The sequence below is a fragment of the Aquila chrysaetos genome, chromosome 16 (genome assembly GCF_900496995.4).
Source record: "Aquila chrysaetos chrysaetos chromosome 16, bAquChr1.4, whole genome shotgun sequence".
Classification (NCBI taxonomy): Eukaryota; Metazoa; Chordata; class Aves; order Accipitriformes; family Accipitridae; genus Aquila; species Aquila chrysaetos.
In genome coordinates this window covers 8879842-8897632 of record NC_044019.1, presented here as the reverse complement: position 1 = coordinate 8897632, position 17791 = coordinate 8879842, and the positions used below count along the sequence as shown (strand labels likewise).

Here is a 17791-nt window from a genome sequence, read left to right as displayed (position 1 = left end):
CAACGGGCCATGAAGATGAATACCGGACTGGAGCATCTCTCCTATGACGAAAGGCTGAGAGAGCTGGGACTATTCAGCCCAGAAATACAAAATGGAAGGGAGGGTGCAAAGAAGATGAAGCCAGGCTTTTTTCCGTTGGTGCCCAGTGACAGGACCAGAGGCATTGGGCACAAACTGAAACACCAGAGGTTCCCTCTGAACATCAGGAAACCCCTTCTCACTGTGAGGGTGACTGAGCCCTGGCACAGGTTGCCCAGGGAGGCTGTGGAGTCTCCACCCTCAGAGATGCTCAAAAAGCCATCTGGACATGACCAGATCTGGTCAGGATGACCTCCAGAGGTCCCTTCCAACCTCAACCATTCTGTGATTCTGTGAAATAGCTGGCTTCCAGCTTCTGCTCTTAAGAGCCCTTTCTACAGCTCACCATGTAAATCTTGGAATTGTCACCTCTGAAATCTTTATGGCACTGAGTTTAGAAAACACTCCAAACTTGCCAGGCCACTATCTATGGCCATTTAAGATAAAAGATGGTTTCCTTGAAAGCAGAAATCGAACCTGAACTTTTCATTTTGGATATTAATGTCTTCATTTTCAGGGAATTTTGTGTGTTAAAAAAAACAACACAGCAACTAAAACCACCCAAAACAATTTCAAGCTACCTTTCATTTATAAGGTGCCATACAATTAATAAAAAAAAAAACCCAAAATAAATTTCTTCCTTATGCTTGTGGTTACAAACTTCCACCCTGTTGGCCCAGGTCTGCAGCCATTAAAGTTAGGGAAAAACGGAACAAAATAAAACAAAGAAACCTCACACTTTCTCCTCTCCTCTCAAAGGTTTCATCTAACAGCTAGGTTTTTTATTCTAGTACTTCCCAACAGGACTTCATTAGTCTCAGCCAGAGCTGATTAATCCCATGCATCATGTACAACTACAGCAACACCTTCTGCGCATAAGATACATCTTATGCTTGCCACCCTTAAACACAGGCAAAGGGAAGAAGGAAAATACCCCAAACCAATACATCAGTATTTTCTGTGCCTAGAGTTTCCATACAGAATGTCTGTTCAGATTGAATATACCAATTTACAACTTCAGTATCCAGCCCTGGTGGAGATGTTTGAAATAAAACCAGGAAATAACAGTATCTAAGAGATGAAGCGTGAAATTCAAATCACACTGCTCTTTCATGTAGCAAAGGCTGCAACATCCAGAAAAGCAGTGAGTTAAACAACTGTGAAAGTGGTCTATCACAAAAAACTCTTTGGTGGGGTTTGGCGGGGGGGGAGGGGGAGAGAGATTTGTTGTTGTTTGGTGGTGGTTGTTTTTTTTTTTTTATTAAACAGCAATTAAAAAACAGAACATGAACCTTTAAAGGGTAAAAAAAATCTTCAACTGTCTCAAAGAAGTCCCCAGTTTTAATGCTATTTCAAAGGAGTTTTCAGGTGCTGGGAATCTTCAGATGAAGCAAATAACATTTTAACAATGTTAAATTTCTGTGCCTGAACTAGTTCTCCACTGCCTTACCATTCATATTCTATGGATTATTCACTGTAAAGATCAAACCACTGGTATCCACTACCTTGCAGACAGACTGTTTCACAGAAACATTCCAGCAGTTATTTGGATCTCATGAAAAAAGCTCATCTAAAGTAAGACCTAGGTTGTTTCTTCTTTCTACTTGTGGTTTAACCCCAGCTGGCAACAAAGCCCTACGCAGCTGCTCACTCACTCCGCCCCAGTGGGATGGGGGAGTAGAATCAGAAGGGTAAAAGTGAGAAAACTTGTGGGTTGAGATAAAGACAGTTTAGTAAGTAAAGTGAGCCGCTGACACAAGCAAAGCAAAACAAGGAATTCATTCACCACTTCCCATGGGCAGGCAGGTGTTCAGCCATCTCCAGGAAAGCAGGGATCCATCACGCCTAACAGTGACTTGGGAAGACAAACGCCATCACTCCGAACATCCCCCCTTCCTCCTTCTTCACACCAGCTTTATAAGCTGAGCACGACATCGTATGGTCTGGCATATCCCTTGGGTCAGTTGGGGTCAGCTGTCCCAGCTGTGTCCCCTCCCAACTTCTTGTGCCCCCCAGCCTGCTCGCTGGTGGGGTGGGGTGACAAGCAGAAAAAGCCTTGACTCTGTGTAAGCACTGCTCAGCAGTGATGAGAACATCCCCTGTGTTATCAACACTGTTTTCAGCACAAATCCAAAATATAGTCCCATAACACCTACTGTGAGGAAAATTAACTATCCCAGCCAAAACCAGCACACTACTGAACCTGAAAAAGAAAAATTGTTCATGAACACATTCCCTATTAACTAGCAAGACATATATAAATCACTGCTAAAATAAACTGAATAGTCTGCTACTATCATTCCTAACTTGATTTAATAGCAATGATTTCACAAGTCCAGAAACAGCAGCAAGGGAGCTAGGAAGAAGATACAAAAGATATTAAACATGGTACTAAGTAGTGGTAATTGTGAAATTTTATTTTATTTTTTTAAGTTCCAGAAGAGGGTAGAAAATAGGGACAAAGTGCTGGATGTAAATAACCAACCATAGATGCAGAGTAATTGAACAAGATTAAAAAAAACCCCTAGCTTAAATTAATATATTTTATATGAGAAAAACAATTGGTACAAAGGCTGAATCAGAACCATGATTTTCAAGGTCAGGCACACACTTCCTCAGTCCCTCAAAAAACCCCACCCTTAAAAGAATATTTAGTTTGGAATGGTATTAATCCTGTACAATGGTAGCCTCTAAATGCACTTTTAATGCTCTCCTAATCTCAAGCAAGAAATAGCTGAAATAAGAAATTTGGAAAATGCACATTTGAGGTATTCCACCAATTCCGTGCTGCTATTTAATAAACAGGTCAATTTATTATCATCCAACCCACCTACTCAACCCTAACTTGAGCTCTTAAATCACTAATATCTCACTAATTGAGAATAAGTGATTCAAGGTTTTAGTAACAAATTAATAGTTTTTCTGGAATATGAACATTTTACTTTATTATAAAGTACACTGTACTAGAAGGTTCATTCAAATCTAGGTAATATCAGTTACATTCCTATGGCTTTTGAGCAAAAAAGCAAGCAGTTCTACTGTATGTACACAATATTGAACATCAAGATTTAAATTAGTTATTTATTAATAACCTACATTCACTGTGGATTTCTAAGATTTACATCCAAAAAGCATATTTTATTTACATGCTGTTGACATTTTAAAGAAAATGAAATAGTCTTATCTGCTTAGGAATTATGACCTATCCCAAATTAAAAAAAGACACATTTAACACAACAAAATGTTTAAAACATTTACAATAAAAAACAGCTTTCTGTGCCAATTATACTTACTCTCTAAGAACGTAAAATTGCATTGATAACTGCACTAACTACAATTAGACTTGAAACATTCAAAACCTGAGAGTCAAATCTAAGCTTTTTTTTTTTTTTTTTTTTTTTTTTTAAAGAAAATCCTACAAGCTCACATGCCCTAATGTTAATTTAAGCACAGACTGGTCACTGGTCAATTAAAAAAAAAAAAAACAAAACAAAAAAAAACAAAAAACCTGTGCATTATGTCTGCAGCTCCAAAAGAATAGATCACTACAAAATTGTTGGAGTAGTTTGATAAATGCCAGGCCTGCCATCTGCAGTAAGGCTTATTCAAAGTGTCCTTTCCCACACACTGTACCCTAATCAAATGATGAGTGTCGTTGGCCAATTCCTGTGAGGGCTCCTACATTTATGTAAGCATGCATTTGTTTAAGGATGCATCTGGGATGAGGCTTCCCACCTCAAACATACATACACAGGTGTTTCAATAGTTACATTAGAGTTAAAAAAAAACATGAAGAGGCATGGAAAGTTAGAAATACTGGCCAGAAAACATTCAAAGTCTAATGAGAAGTTTTATATCAACCCCAAAGGTCTTTTAAAATCAGCATAGCTCTGGAGCAGCATTCACTGTACTACTAAATACCATGTACCTTACATTTAAAAAAAAAAAAAAAACCAACATAAAATTGTTACGCTAACAGGTACACTTTACTGCACTGCAGGATGTAAAAAGTAACCACACCTATAAAGCCTGGGGAAGAGAAGCATCTCGCACAAAGTTATTCCATTATGTAGTAGCCATTTTATTTCTGGACTTGGAAATATTATGCTTCTTTTTGAGTGAAATAGCTTTCCCCTCCTCCTTCCTTGTATCCTTCAGAAACTGTGCTTGACCAAGAGCATCTCCCAGGAGGGGTTTGAGAAGGCCAGGATTTTCCCATTCTGGAGCTATTTTCCACAGCTTTAATAGTTTGCCCTTCTCGTGCAGATAGTTGCCAATGCAGTAGTGGTCCTTCCAGGCTGAAAGCAGGCAAACTGCAATTATCAGCCTCTACAGGCAGCATTGCTTCACAGACTATCCAACAGGTTGCATTTAACTAAACTGACATTCCCTGGGACCCAGAAACTCTTATCTCAAACGACTGCCAATACCATTCACCAAAATAAACACATGAGTAACTGTAGCTCTGAAAAACGTTATTCCTGCATTTCATAGGGACTGCTCTTTGCTATTTAAGATGGGAGCATTTCATTAGAGCTTTAAGCCTAACTGCACCATATGGCAACATATTCAAGTCTACTTATGCCACATCAACCCATCTTATAATTTGAAAACTAGATCTGCATTACTACTACTTCACCTCCTTCACCACTAAGTGTAAAACCAACTCCCAGCATAAGCTTTTTTCCTGGGTTTAGGATCTTTCTTTTTCTAAGGCACTCACATGAACAAGCACACAGTTTCAATTATTTATACGGAAATAAGATCAATGATGTGGCAAATATGCTTGTGAGCAATAAGAAAAATGTGATACCTGCCAATTAGGTGACACATTTTAGTACCCAATGTAGCACTACCCAATGGTTTTTTTTTCCAAAAACCAAAAAATTTCTACAACTTGATATGTTACAGTGGGTAATATCAGGGATTTTTTTTTTTTATGTTTTACAGAAATTACCTTAAACCCTGCCCCACAAAACAATGAAAGTAAACAGCCACAAGTTCTGTCATTCATTGACATAAAGCAACAGATACACTGAAGAACATTCTGCTATTAATACATAGCAAATCGAACTTAGTATTTGAGTTTAAGACAGTGTGTTTTATCCCTTTGATTCTGGAATACAAGTAGACTAATTTTAAGTAAAAATAGAGCAAGTGTATACAAATTAAGAGAAAACTGCAGGAGTTAAGAATATACATGACTTCATGCAGTGATAATATACTTCATCCCTAGAAATGTACAAGATTTCAAAAGTCATCCTTTGTGGAAATAACCTCTTCCAAACTACTGAAAAAAAAGAAAAAAAAAAGAAACATTCGATACACTGCTAAGGTTTTCATAGGTGATCAAGATGTTGACTCAGTTTCTTCATCAGCTGTTTGAGAAACCTTGCTCTCATTCACTGTGCAGAAGAGTTCTCATCCCAACAACAGGAGATTGGTTGGCACCAATAAGGCAATCACTTGGTACAGTTTTTACTAAGGTTAAATAAACCCATGATGTCAACCATTGCTTTTTGGATGTTTTTTCCAAAACGATGAGAATCCTTTAAAAACAAACAAACAAAAAACAAAACCAAAGACTTGTACTGTCAATCAACAGTTATGTTTTAGGCAAAAGATGGAACCTTTTAACATTTTGTAATTTTGGAGCTTAGAGAATTAGGGCATGTATTTTACCATAAAATGTGGAATTTAAACCACAAGAATTTTAATGCTATACAAATTAATCCAGGTTTATGATATTACTGACTAATGAGTTCTTCATCATGCATTTACTTTCCTACAGACAGAACTGAGATCACCTCCTTTTGAAATCAGATGCATCTATAGCTTTCTGTTACTTTAAAATAGCTGGGGTTTGATATTGTTTTTTTATACAAGATTTTGCAAAAGCTAATTTTCAGAAAACAAAAGAAGGTTCAGAAAATGTATGACTAATGACCTAGAAGTACTGAAAGAGCAGAAAAACATTTTGTATTTGAGTTCCTATCAGAATCCTGAATCGTTTGCCATTAAAAATTACATAAAGTGTTGAAAATGAAAATCACAATTATCTAAGTGTAAACAAACTATGAACTTGTTCCATTTATTCTAAGTGTCAGACGAATGGTACAAGGAAAAAATTAAGATTACAAATATAAATTATTAGCTACATTACAGGACCTACTACAAAGACCCTACTAATATCAAGGCCATGCACATAAAATGCTGTCTTTTCTGTATGGACCTTTGACTTGACTAGTAAGTAAAAAATACAGAGAAATTTAAAGTACAAGCTAACAGACATCTGAAGAACAATTTGAACTATGAAAAAAAAACCAACGTTGTATTTCCTAATCTTTAATCATTAACCAAAGGCACCAAGATCTCTCGGACAAGTTAAGGTCAAAAGAGGAAAACTAGGTCAGGTATGTAATCTTGAACAAACTCAGCATGTTTATTACGGTCATAAAAATCTAAAGGGAAGGATGAATTGAAGCTCACTCAAAGCAGGCCTCTGCAACAGCAGGACAGTGAATAGATGACATCTACTACATTCTAATAATGGGTCTTATTCTCATAAATTTTTGATTAATTATGTTTCTCAAGCACAGACTACAACTTATGGGCCAGCTTCTTTCAGTATTATTTAAACCAAGAAGATTTAAAGAATAGGGAGCATACATTTTGCTCTGCCTTTACAACTGCAGCCAGAGACCAATCAAAGCAAAACTATAATAACAAAAAACAGGAGACACCCATCTTCCTGTTTATGGGACAGATATGAGTCATTTTACACAAGTTCCAGGGAACTACAGATGTGTAAAGATGACTGTGGGCCACGTGCTTTCTTTATGCTTGAAAGCATAAGTGAAATAGAATATGGTTTCCTTGGTTCATAAAGCTATTAAATTTATAGAAGTGGAGACAAAAAACCACCCCAACAAAACAGCGTATGTTGAGAAAGAAAAAAACACGTTATAACTGTATGTTGCAAGTCCTACTAAATTTTTTTGGACAATGACTAGAACAGTTTTATAAGCAGATATCAGAACAGATTTATTAAACCATAGGAAAGGACTGACTCTTACCGTCTCAGAACAAGATATTTTGCTGGAGACATGGAAATGGATGGAATTTTCATCCAAGATAATATAAGAAACACCATAACCATCATCAGCCACCTAGGGGAAGAAAGAAGAGAAAAAACAAGTTCTAAACTTTTTTTTTCTTCCATTCCTAAATTATCTTATACATAATTACACAATTCTTACTGTGCAGTTTTAAAAATCAGTTGCAATTTCTCCTCAAGCAAAAATTAAGCTTCTACATTTAATGCATCATTTCTGAAGATTTATTCCACTTAAGGAAATGGTTCTAGTCTCATCCAAAGTGCATGGAATTAACATTTTCTGAATACATGTCTGTAATATTTCTCAGTTTTAGTATTTTGAAATAGAATACTTGTTCAAAGACCTTCTATCAAGGTCTGGTCCTAAGCAGCTATACAGCTTCAGTGCTTAAGCAGAAAGGAATAAAATAGTTCAGCTGTATACCTAAACATCCTGTTTCATGGGATCACTCTGCAGATGTAAACAAATACAGTATATAAATACAGAGTATACAAGCCTCGTAGTATGAAAACTTGCCCAAAGGTGAAGTCATCTGACTCTACAGCAAAGATATGTTTCTGAACACGCATACCATGAACGGAACTCTGGTCCGATTTCAACATTAGCAGCATTAACTGTCCCAAGTTTCAGTCTGATATAATATTTAAAGTATGCCTAGTAAACCATGACTATCCTGCTTCCACCCTCCTTCCTCTTTTTCTTAACTCAAAGGATCACAACCTTCAAGCTCTTTGCTGCCACTTCTACCAAGCAGCCCGATAGTCTTCCAACCATTAGTGCTACGGGGCTATATTCTACAGAATGCTGAAAAAAAACAACCCCAAAACCAACACACACAACATGCACAGAAAGCCTGATGTACTGAATCTCTCGGCTCCTTCAGCAAACCAAAGCAGTTTTTGCAAGGATACAAGAAATGATGAAGGGAAATGTAAACAGGGTTATTTGGAAAGGCAGACAACTTAAGGAAGGAAATTAAAGGAATGAAGAAATAATAAAAGGGAGCAGTTAATGTAGCATTAGTAAAAACAAAAGAAAAAAAGTGTTAGACATTCCTGCAGCCAAAAAGCTATTTTATTGCCAGACCACACCTTTTTGGGGATTCTAAATACTGACTTTATAATCTGCTGGAGCAAGCCAGTTTCTCATTAATGAGCAGCATTGCAATAGCTAGGTTTCCTTGATACTGCAATTTAAACTCATTCCAACTTCAAGAACTACTGAAAGCTGTATCAGAAACATGAATAAATAAATAAAAAAAAAACCACACAAAAACCAACTTCCAGCTTAACAAACCAGCCAAAATATACTGTATTTGTTGTCCTAATTTCTGTGTGGCAAAGAGCAGTTCTGTGATCCCTCTCATTGTTCTTTTAATAGAAATGCTTTTTGAAAACAGGTTAATCTAGTCTATAGCCCCATAAACTCTGCTTAACAGATCTTGTTAAGAACAATATCATCATCAATGGCCATGTTCAAATTCCAGTAAAATACTACATCAAGTTAAAAGCTTGTAAAATCTCTAACAACATACATGTATCTCAAAAGTCTGCAGAAGCTGTAGAAAGTTGTTGTCGTGGTTTAAACCCAGCCAGCAACTAAGCACCACGCAGCCGCTCACTCACTCCCCCCCCCACCCAGTGGGATGGGGGAGAAAATCGGGAAAAAGAAGCAAAACCCACAGGTTGAGATAAGAACAGTTTAATAGAACAGAAAAGAAGAAACTAATAATGATAATGATAACACTAATAAAATGACAACAGCAATAATGAAAGGATTGGAATGTACAAATGATGAGCAGTGCAATTGCTCACCACCCGCTGACCGGCACCCAGCTAGTCCCCGAGGGGCGATTCCCTGCCCCCCCTTCCCAGTTCCTATACTAGATGGGATGTCACATGGTATGGAATACCCTGTTGGCCAGTTTGGGTCAGGTGCCCTGGCTGTGTCCTGTGCCGACTTCTTGTGCCCCTCCAGCTTTCTCGCTGGCTGGGCATGAGAAGCTGAAAAATCCTTGACAGTAGTCTAAACACTGAAAACATCAGTGTTATCAACATTCTTCACATACTGAACTCAAAACATAGCACCGTACCAGCTACTAGGAAGACAGTTAACTCTACACCAGCTGAAACTAGGACAGTTGTTTTATTCTTGACTTAGCCACTACTCACATTTAGAAGGGCAAGCAGACAAATGTGAGTAGCTTAATTTGGAGGCAAGCTGGAACACATTTTTTATTAATCAGAAAACACGAACAAGAGCAAAAAAATTACTTCTATAAAACCCAACTTTAAAATCTAGTTTAAGTAATAAAGCATTTGTCATGGTAATAATTGCCTGATGTACAGTAGCTCTGGGCATAGAATCATAGAATGGTTTGGGTTGGAAGGGACCTTAAAGATCATCTCGTTCCAAGCCCCCTGTCATGGGCAGGGACACCTTCCACTAGACCAGGTTGCTCAAAGCCCCATCCAACCTGGCCTCGAACACTTTCAGGGATGGGGCATCCACAACCTCTCTGGGCAACCTGTTCCAGTGCCTCACTATCCTCACAGTGAAGAATTTCTTCCTTATATCTAATGTAAATCTACCCTCTTTCAGTTCAAAGCCATTACCCCTTGTCCTATCACTACATGCCCTTGTAAAAAGTCCCGCCCCAACTTTCTCGTAGGCCCCTTTTAGGTACTTGAAGGCTGCTATAAGGTCTCCCCAGAGCCTTCTCTTCTCCAGGCTGAACAACCCCAACTCTCTTGGCCTGTCTTCAAGGGAGAGGTGTTCCAGCCCTCTGTTCATTTTTGTGGCCCTCCTCTGGACCCACTCCAACAGGTCCATGTCCCTCATGTTGGGGGCCCCAGAGCTGAAGGCAGTACTGCAGGTGGGGTCTCACAAGAGCAGAGGGGGAGAATCACCTCCCTCGACCTGCTGGCCACGCCACTTTTGATGCAGCCCAGGATACGGCTGGCTTTCTGGGCTGCTAATGCACATTGCCGGGTCATGTTGAGTTTCTCATCAACCAGCACCCCCAAGTCCTTCTCTGCAGGGCTGCTCTTAATCCACTCATCGCCCAACCTGTATCTGTGTTTGGGATTGCCCTGACCCGTGTGCAGGACCATTACCGTAAGTAATGTGATAAAATCCCCCACTTTATCAGATCTCTCTGCCATGGAACCCTGTACCTCATTTGACAACTATGTATTTCCTTAAGAATAATCTATTCTTGTAGTGGGAGATGAGAAAAAGGTGATGCAGATTTTTCAGAGCAATCCACATCATGGGAAAGCATTAAACACATGCATTTAAAAGCATGTGTTGCACCTTTGATGTGCAACATTAAGGTATTACAGATCTGAAATTTTTAGACTGGTATATTCAAAATAAAACTATTTTTAAAGGGGTACTTGTATTTAGCAAACATACCGGTCCAAATCCTCCACCACAGGATAACATCTCAGGGTTCTTCTTTAGATCAATGTGCTGCTGTGGTGTCTGACTTGTTGAGAGCCTCCAAGGCTCTGACAAAACCTTTATTAGATATGAAAGAGATGCAAACAAGTATAATACACTATTTAAGAACATGCAACTTTCTCAAAAACTAGTCAAGATAAGTTAGAAAGCACTCAATAAAGCAATATTAATGATAACTCCAGTTCCCATTTCAATGGAATGAACAACTAAGAAGGTTAAAAGAAACAGCTAAACTTGACCTGATATGCAAACCATTGAGAAACTGACATCACGATCTCATATATTAAAGAGAAAAATGTTCTTTCAATAGAAATGCTATTTCAAAACAGATTAATCTGGTCTATAGCCTGGTAAATTCTGCATAACAGGTCTTGTTAACAACAAGATCATTAATGGCAATATTCAAATCCTGGTAAAATACTACATCAAGTTAAAAGCTTGTAAAAATCTCTAACAATACACATGTATCTCAAAAGTCTGTGGAAGCTGTAGAAAGTTGTTCTATTCTTGACTTAGCCACTACTCACATTTAGGAGGGCAAGCAGACAAATGTGAGTGGTTTAATTTGGAGGCAAGCTGGAACACATTTTTTATTAATCAGAAAACATGAACAAGAGTAATCTAATTACTTTTATAAAACCCAACCTTAAAACCTAGTTTAAATAATGAAGTATTTGTCATGGTAATAAACAGTAACATTAACATTGTGCATTAAAAGAAACAAAACAAAACCCACAATATACAGCTCCTTTAACTCACAGTAACTTAAAAGACAGTGATTTTGTCACAGTTCCAAAAGAAAATTCTTGAGAGAAAACACACAGCCTCTGTTGTGCTGCCTTGAAAATATGTAAAACCCAGAAGCAACCAGTATATTTTTTTTGTAATACTGACTATATCTTTCTTGCAATCCTTGATAGCATGTATTATACTACAAACCTCACAGAAAGCATTACTACAGATCTATTAATAAGTGTATACATAAAGCAAAATGAAACTAACTTGTAAATCTACCAGCAGATGTTAAGCAATGCTAGCTAAACTGTTACCTTTTTTCTTAGGAAAACCAGAGTTCTACAAGCATGTAAGCAGATACCACGAAACACTAAGTAAACAAAGGATTATTTACTGTAATTAATAGTTATCAAAAGTCACTTACTTCCTTAAGGAAAGGAGAATCTACAGCAAGGTACTTGGACACGACATAAAGGCAGAACAGATGGCGGTCAATGCCAGCACCAGTCATGGCGAGACGATATAAATGCTGATGTTTGGCAGCAGCAAGCCGGAAGAACTTAAGCTTATTTTCATTCTAACAACAAAAAAAAGATGAAGAAAAATCAGTTAAGTGAACTGGGTTGAGGATGGAGGTGCAGAAACTAAGTTACAGCAATGGCTCTCAAGCCTAGAGCACTTCATGGTAGAAGTACAAGACGATGAGTGCAACTAACACCAAATACTAGTATCCTCTGACTTTTCAACCTCATGTATTCAATTTCAGGTATTAGCAAGTGTCAACCATTACCTGCTGTAAACAATGCATAGTGAAAACAAATTTGTATTTTAAGTGTGATCTAAACCAGAATCAAACATGATTACAAGTCAAGTTTACTACATTATTGTACATTTAGTTTCTGGAGACCCTAGTCTTAAAAAGTTACAGAAGAGCAAACCTCAGCATGATTTAAGGCAAGCTGGAACTGCAACATCCACTTTAGAAGGCAAACTGACAACACTGAAGGTACAGGAGTCCCCAAATGATGGTCTTTTTTTAAAAGCCTTCTCTTAAGAGCTCAGGAGCAGGCAATTCCAAAGCATCAGAAGTCAAGCAAGAGGGGTAGAAGGCCTGCTTGGCTGAGCAGGGACCTTCTTCTAGAATTAGGTTGAAAAGGAAAGTATATGGACATTGGAAGCAAGGACAGGCAACACAGGAGGACTACAGGGATGCTGTTTGCCACTGCAGGGAGAAAATTCACGTGGCCAAAGCTTTATTAGACTTCAAGCTGGCTAGTACTGTGAAGGACAACAAAAAGGGCTCCTCAAAAATAGGGACATAGACAAAGCAGAGATGTTTACTGCCTTCTTCACCTCTGTCTTTAACACCAATGATGGGCCCTGGGACCCCCAGAGCCCTGTGTTGCAAGACTGTGACTGGGGAGGAGGATAAACTCCCAGCCAACTCTGAACTTGTTCAAAACTTGCTGCTCCCGCTGGAGGCACATAAGCATATGGGGCCCAGTGGGATTCATCCCAGTGTACTAAAAGAGCTGGCCGATGTTATCGTGGGACCTCTCTCCATTATTTTTCAATGGTCTTGGGAACATGGAGAGGTCCCCATCAACTGGAAGCTGGCAAATGTTGTCCCAGTTTTCAAGAAGGGTAAGAAGCAAGACCCTGGTAATTACAGGCTGTCAGTCTCAATTCAGTGCCTGGCAAAATTATGGAGACTATCATTCTGGGAGTTATTGAAAAACAATTGAGACACAATGTAACTATTGGTCACAGCTAACACAGGTTTGTGAAGGGAAAGTCCTGTTTAAGTAACTTAATTTCCTTTCACAACACGGTCACCCACCTAGCTGGCCAAGGGAAGCCAGTAGATGTGGGATGGTTTGGATTTTAGCAAAGATTTTGATAACTGTCTCTCGCAGCATCCTTCTAGACAAATGTCCAGCATACAGCTAGACAAGTCCATAATACATTGGGTGAACAATTGGCTCATGGGTCAGGCTCAAAGAGTTATAATAAATGGGGTTACATCAGGCTGGTGGCCAGTCACCAGTGGGGCTCCCCAGGGCTCAATTTTAGGGCCAGTGCTCTTCAATGCTTTTATAATGAATCTGGACACAGGACTTGAATGTACATTAAGTAAGTTTGCCAATGATACTAAATTAGGAGGAGCTGTGGACTGCCTCAAGGGTAGAGAGGCCTTTCAGAGAGCTCTGGATAGACTTGAGAGCTGGGCAATCGCCAACCGTACAAAACTTAACAAGAGTAAGTTCCAGATTCTGCACCTGGGACAGGGTAGTCCTGGTTATACGTACAAACTGGCAGACGAGAGGCTGGAGAGCAGCCACGCAGAAAGAGATCTGGGAGTTTGGGTCAATGGCAAGTTGAGTATGAGTCAACAGTGTGCCCTCGCAGCCAAAAGGGCCAACCGTGTCCTGGGGTGCATCAAGCACAGCATAGCTAGCTGGTTGAGGGCGGTGACTGTCCCACTCTGCACTGGTGTGGCCCCACCTCGAGTACTGTGTGCAGTTTTGGGTACCTCAATATAAGGACATCAAACTATCAGAGTGTGTCCACAGGAGGGCAACCAAGATGGTGAAAGGTCTCAAGGGCAAGACTTATGAGGAGCAGCTGACGTCATTAGGTTTGTTCAGCTTGGAGAAGAGAAGGCTGAGGGGTGACCTCACCGCAGTCTACAACTTCCTCAAGTGGAGAGAGAGGTGCAGATCTCTTCTCTCTGGTGACCAGCGATAGGACATGAGGAAATGGAATGAAGCTGCATCAGGGGAAGTTCAGATTGGACATTAGGAAAAGATTCTTCACTGAGAGGGTGGTCGGTCACTGGAACAGGCTCCCCAGGGAAGTGGTCACAGCACCAAGCCTGTCTGAGTTCAAGGAGCATCTGGACAACACTTTTAGTCATATGGTTTATTTTAGGTATTCCCAGGAGGAGCAGGGATTGGACTCAATGATCCTTATGGGTCCCTTCCAATTTGAGATAGTCTATGATTCTACGAACACTGCATGAATGTTGCAAGGGCTGAAAGAAAGTGTCTGTTCAAAACACTTAGACAGCCATTCTATTAAAATTTTATAATGTGGAATGCAACACACCAAGTATATGGCAAACTGTCACTTCTTATCTCCAGCATCACTGCATTTTACACCACTTATTTTGGGACACAGTGAGCAGCCTATTGGCTGCCAGCATGATAAACTAATAAATCACTTGTAGTCATACTAGGCATGCCTACCATTGGCATTCAGGAGTAAAGCTTTGTGGATAGTCCATGGAGGATACAAGTGCTCAGGAAAAATTCTAAGGAAAAACCCAGAGAAAAGTAGAAGCAAGCAGTAAAGGCAGACAACTCTTTTTAAAATAATATACAAATGCCTATAATATAATCTTCATAACACATAAAAACTAAAAATTGCATTATGAAGGCAGGGTTCCTGTGCTGATCTGTTGCTGATCATTCCAGGTGAAGGGCAGTAATGAATCAACAAGTCTGAAAAAGAAACACATTTGTAGTAACCATTGGAAAAATAAAGAGAGCAGAATGAAGTCTGCTATATATATGATCTTGCCATGTATAGGGCTACCTTATGCCTTTAACAAAAATGCAGATGTTAACTGCAGAGATGTAATAGCAGTTAATTCTGACATTAGGATTATGTCAAAATTACTTTCTATACACAGGGTAGTTGTACAGTAGCTGTGCAATACAGTTATGTATGACATGTTGACATGGCTGGATTTCCAGACTTGCACTGGTCTGATCACAGCTCCCAGCATGGCACATTGATAAATCCAGGGGGATTTTACCTACATAGAACTTCCAGGAAGAGGAGGGAGAAGAAAGTTTCTCTCTTTCTCTGTGCAACTCTTTTCTTGCAGCAACATTTATTCATAGAATCATGGGGTTCTTTCTTTCTAAAGAAAGCTAATGTGCTCATCTGCTTAGACTTCTCTGCCCTAAGATATGATCAACTAAAACTCTGTCCTGAAGGACCATTATGTAACTTACTTTTAAAGATTTTCAAAGTGAAAACACAACCTCCTCAAGTAATCTGTTTCAGGCTTCTCACTATTTCCCTCCTTACTCATTATCCTTACCAGCAGAAAATGTTTCCCTAATGTGTTTCTTTCTGAAATTTAAGTCCATTACTTCCTGGGACAGAGAACAGATTGTTCCTATAATCTCTGCATAAGCCTTTTTATCATCTTGAGCACAACCTGGCTCCCCACCTCTTCCACAGTGTTCTCTCTTCTTTAGACTAGGCAAGAATAATTAAGTTCAAACTCTCCTCACAGATCGTCTTCAGAGGTTTCTAACCATCCTTCTTGCTCTCCTTTAGACTGTCTCCAATCCATCCATACATCAAGTGTAGTGTCCAAAACTGGACACACCACCCCAGCTAATGCTGTACTAGAAAAAAAGTGCAGAGACAAAAGACTACTAAAAATAAAGGGCAAGACTAACTGAGGGCTCCATTTTTCCCAATGGCATAGCACTGAATGTGTTATGTTAGTATTCAGTTACTGATTATTACAATCCTAGGTCTTTTTCATTAGAACTTCTACCCATGCAGCTGTTACTCAGGCCTGGATGCAATACCTTGAGTACATTCCTATTTAACAAAATCCTCTTTTTCTGGTCAAATTTTTATTGACACTGAAGAACTGGAAATCCCCTTCAGCTTAGCAAAACCTGCAAATGTAATGATTTATTGTCTACCTGGACTTCAGCAAGGCCTTTGACACTGTTTCTCACCGCATACTCCTTGAGAAGCTGGCAGCTCATGGCTTAGGTAAGTGTACTCTTCCCTGGGTAAAAAACTGGCTGGATGGACGAGCCCAAAGGGTGTGGTGAATGGAGTTAAATCCAGTTGGCAGCGGGTCACAAGTGGTGTTCCCCAGGGCTCAGTACTGGGGCCAGTTCTGTTTAATATCTTTATCAGTGATCTGGACGAGGGGATTGAGTGCACCCTCAGTAAGTTTGTGGATGACACCAAGTTGGGAGGGAGGGTTGATCTGCTGGAAGGTAGGAAGGCTCTACAAAGAGATCTGGACAGGCTGGATCGATGGGCTGAGGCCAATTGTATGAAGTTCAACAAGGCCAAGTGCCGGGTCCTGCACTTCGGTCACAACAACTCCATGCAGCGCTACAGGCTTGGGGAAGAGTGGCTGGAAAGCTGCCCAGCAGAAAAAGACCTGGGGTTGCTGGTTGACAGCCGGCTGAATATGAGCCAGCAGTGTGCCCAGGTGGCCAAGACCACCAACGGCATCCTGGCCTGTATCAGAAATAGTGCCACCAGCAGCAGCAGGGAAGTGATTGTTCCCCTGTACTCAGCACTGGCTAGGCTGCACCTTGAGTACCGTGTTCAGTTTTGGGCCCCTCACTACAGGAAAGATGTTGAGGTGCTGGAGCATTTCCAGAGAAGGGCAGCCAAGTTGGTGAGGGGCCTGAAGCACAAGTCTTATGAGGAACGGCTGAGGGAACTGGGGTTGTTTAGTCTGGAGAAAAGGAGGCTGAGGGGAGACCTTATCATTCTCTACAACTACCTGAAAGGGGGTTGTAGTGAGGTGGGTGCTGGTCTCTTCTGTCAGGTGGCTGGTGATAGGAGGAGAGGAAATGGCCTCAAGTTGTGGCAGGGGAGGTTTAGATATTAGGAAAAACTTCTTTACTGAAAGGGTTGTCAGGTGTTGGAACAGGCTGCCCAGGGAAGGGGTTGAGTCACTATCCCTGGAGATATTCAAAAAGCACTTAGACAAGGCACTTCAGGGCATGGTTTAGTGGGCATGGTTGATGGTTGGACTCAATGATCTTGAAGGTCTTTCCCAACATAAATGATTCTATTTCATCAACTGTATCTGTGAAATCTGTGACTAGCAGTGGATTAAAGAACAGACAGCCCTCAAGATTACTGTCCTCCGCCCTTCCATTTTGATAGCAAACATTTTAACCAGTATTGTCCAAGTTTTCCAAACCAAGAAGTTTTCCCCTAGACCATGTTTGCTTTGTTTGCTAATCAGAACATCACAAGCAAGATTAAAAAGCCCACTGAAATCAACATGTAAGAGGAACTACTTATTTCCTGTGAATAATACTTTCTTCCCTATCAGAAAGGAAAGCCTAACTGATATGAGATTACTTATTTTACAAACCTATGTTTGAGTTACAAGTCACAAAAATTTCACAAGTCATCTCAGTTTTCTGGAGTTCAGGAACTGTAAGAAATGGCATATTTGGCTATGTTACTGCCATTCTCTTTCAGTTCAGCCTTGAATATCTGCCATATTGATAGAAAATGTGGACAATTACCTTATGCAGCACTTCCTTCCTAAAAAACAAAGGCATCACTCTAAGTGTTTAAAAACTATTTGGGAACTTATATGG

General features: G+C 39.8%; 1 protein-coding gene across 12 annotated transcripts in view; it reads right to left on the bottom strand.

Annotated features, from left to right (window-relative positions):
- Positions 1-2480: 2480 nt before the first annotated feature.
- Positions 2481-17791, bottom strand: part of CPT1A (carnitine palmitoyltransferase 1A) — a 49534-nt gene continuing 34223 nt past the window's right edge. For all 12 annotated transcript variants that reach the window (XM_041129096.1, XM_041129097.1, XM_041129093.1 and 9 more), the window contains 4 exons: positions 11821-11973; positions 10614-10718; positions 7155-7247; positions 2481-5627 (listed from right to left, as the gene is read on the bottom strand). In XM_041129096.1, coding sequence (XP_040985030.1) covers positions 5541-5627; positions 7155-7247; positions 10614-10718; positions 11821-11973 — 438 coding nt within the window. In that variant the 3' untranslated portion in view covers positions 2481-5540. The remainder of the gene's footprint in view (positions 5628-7154; positions 7248-10613; positions 10719-11820; positions 11974-17791) is intronic.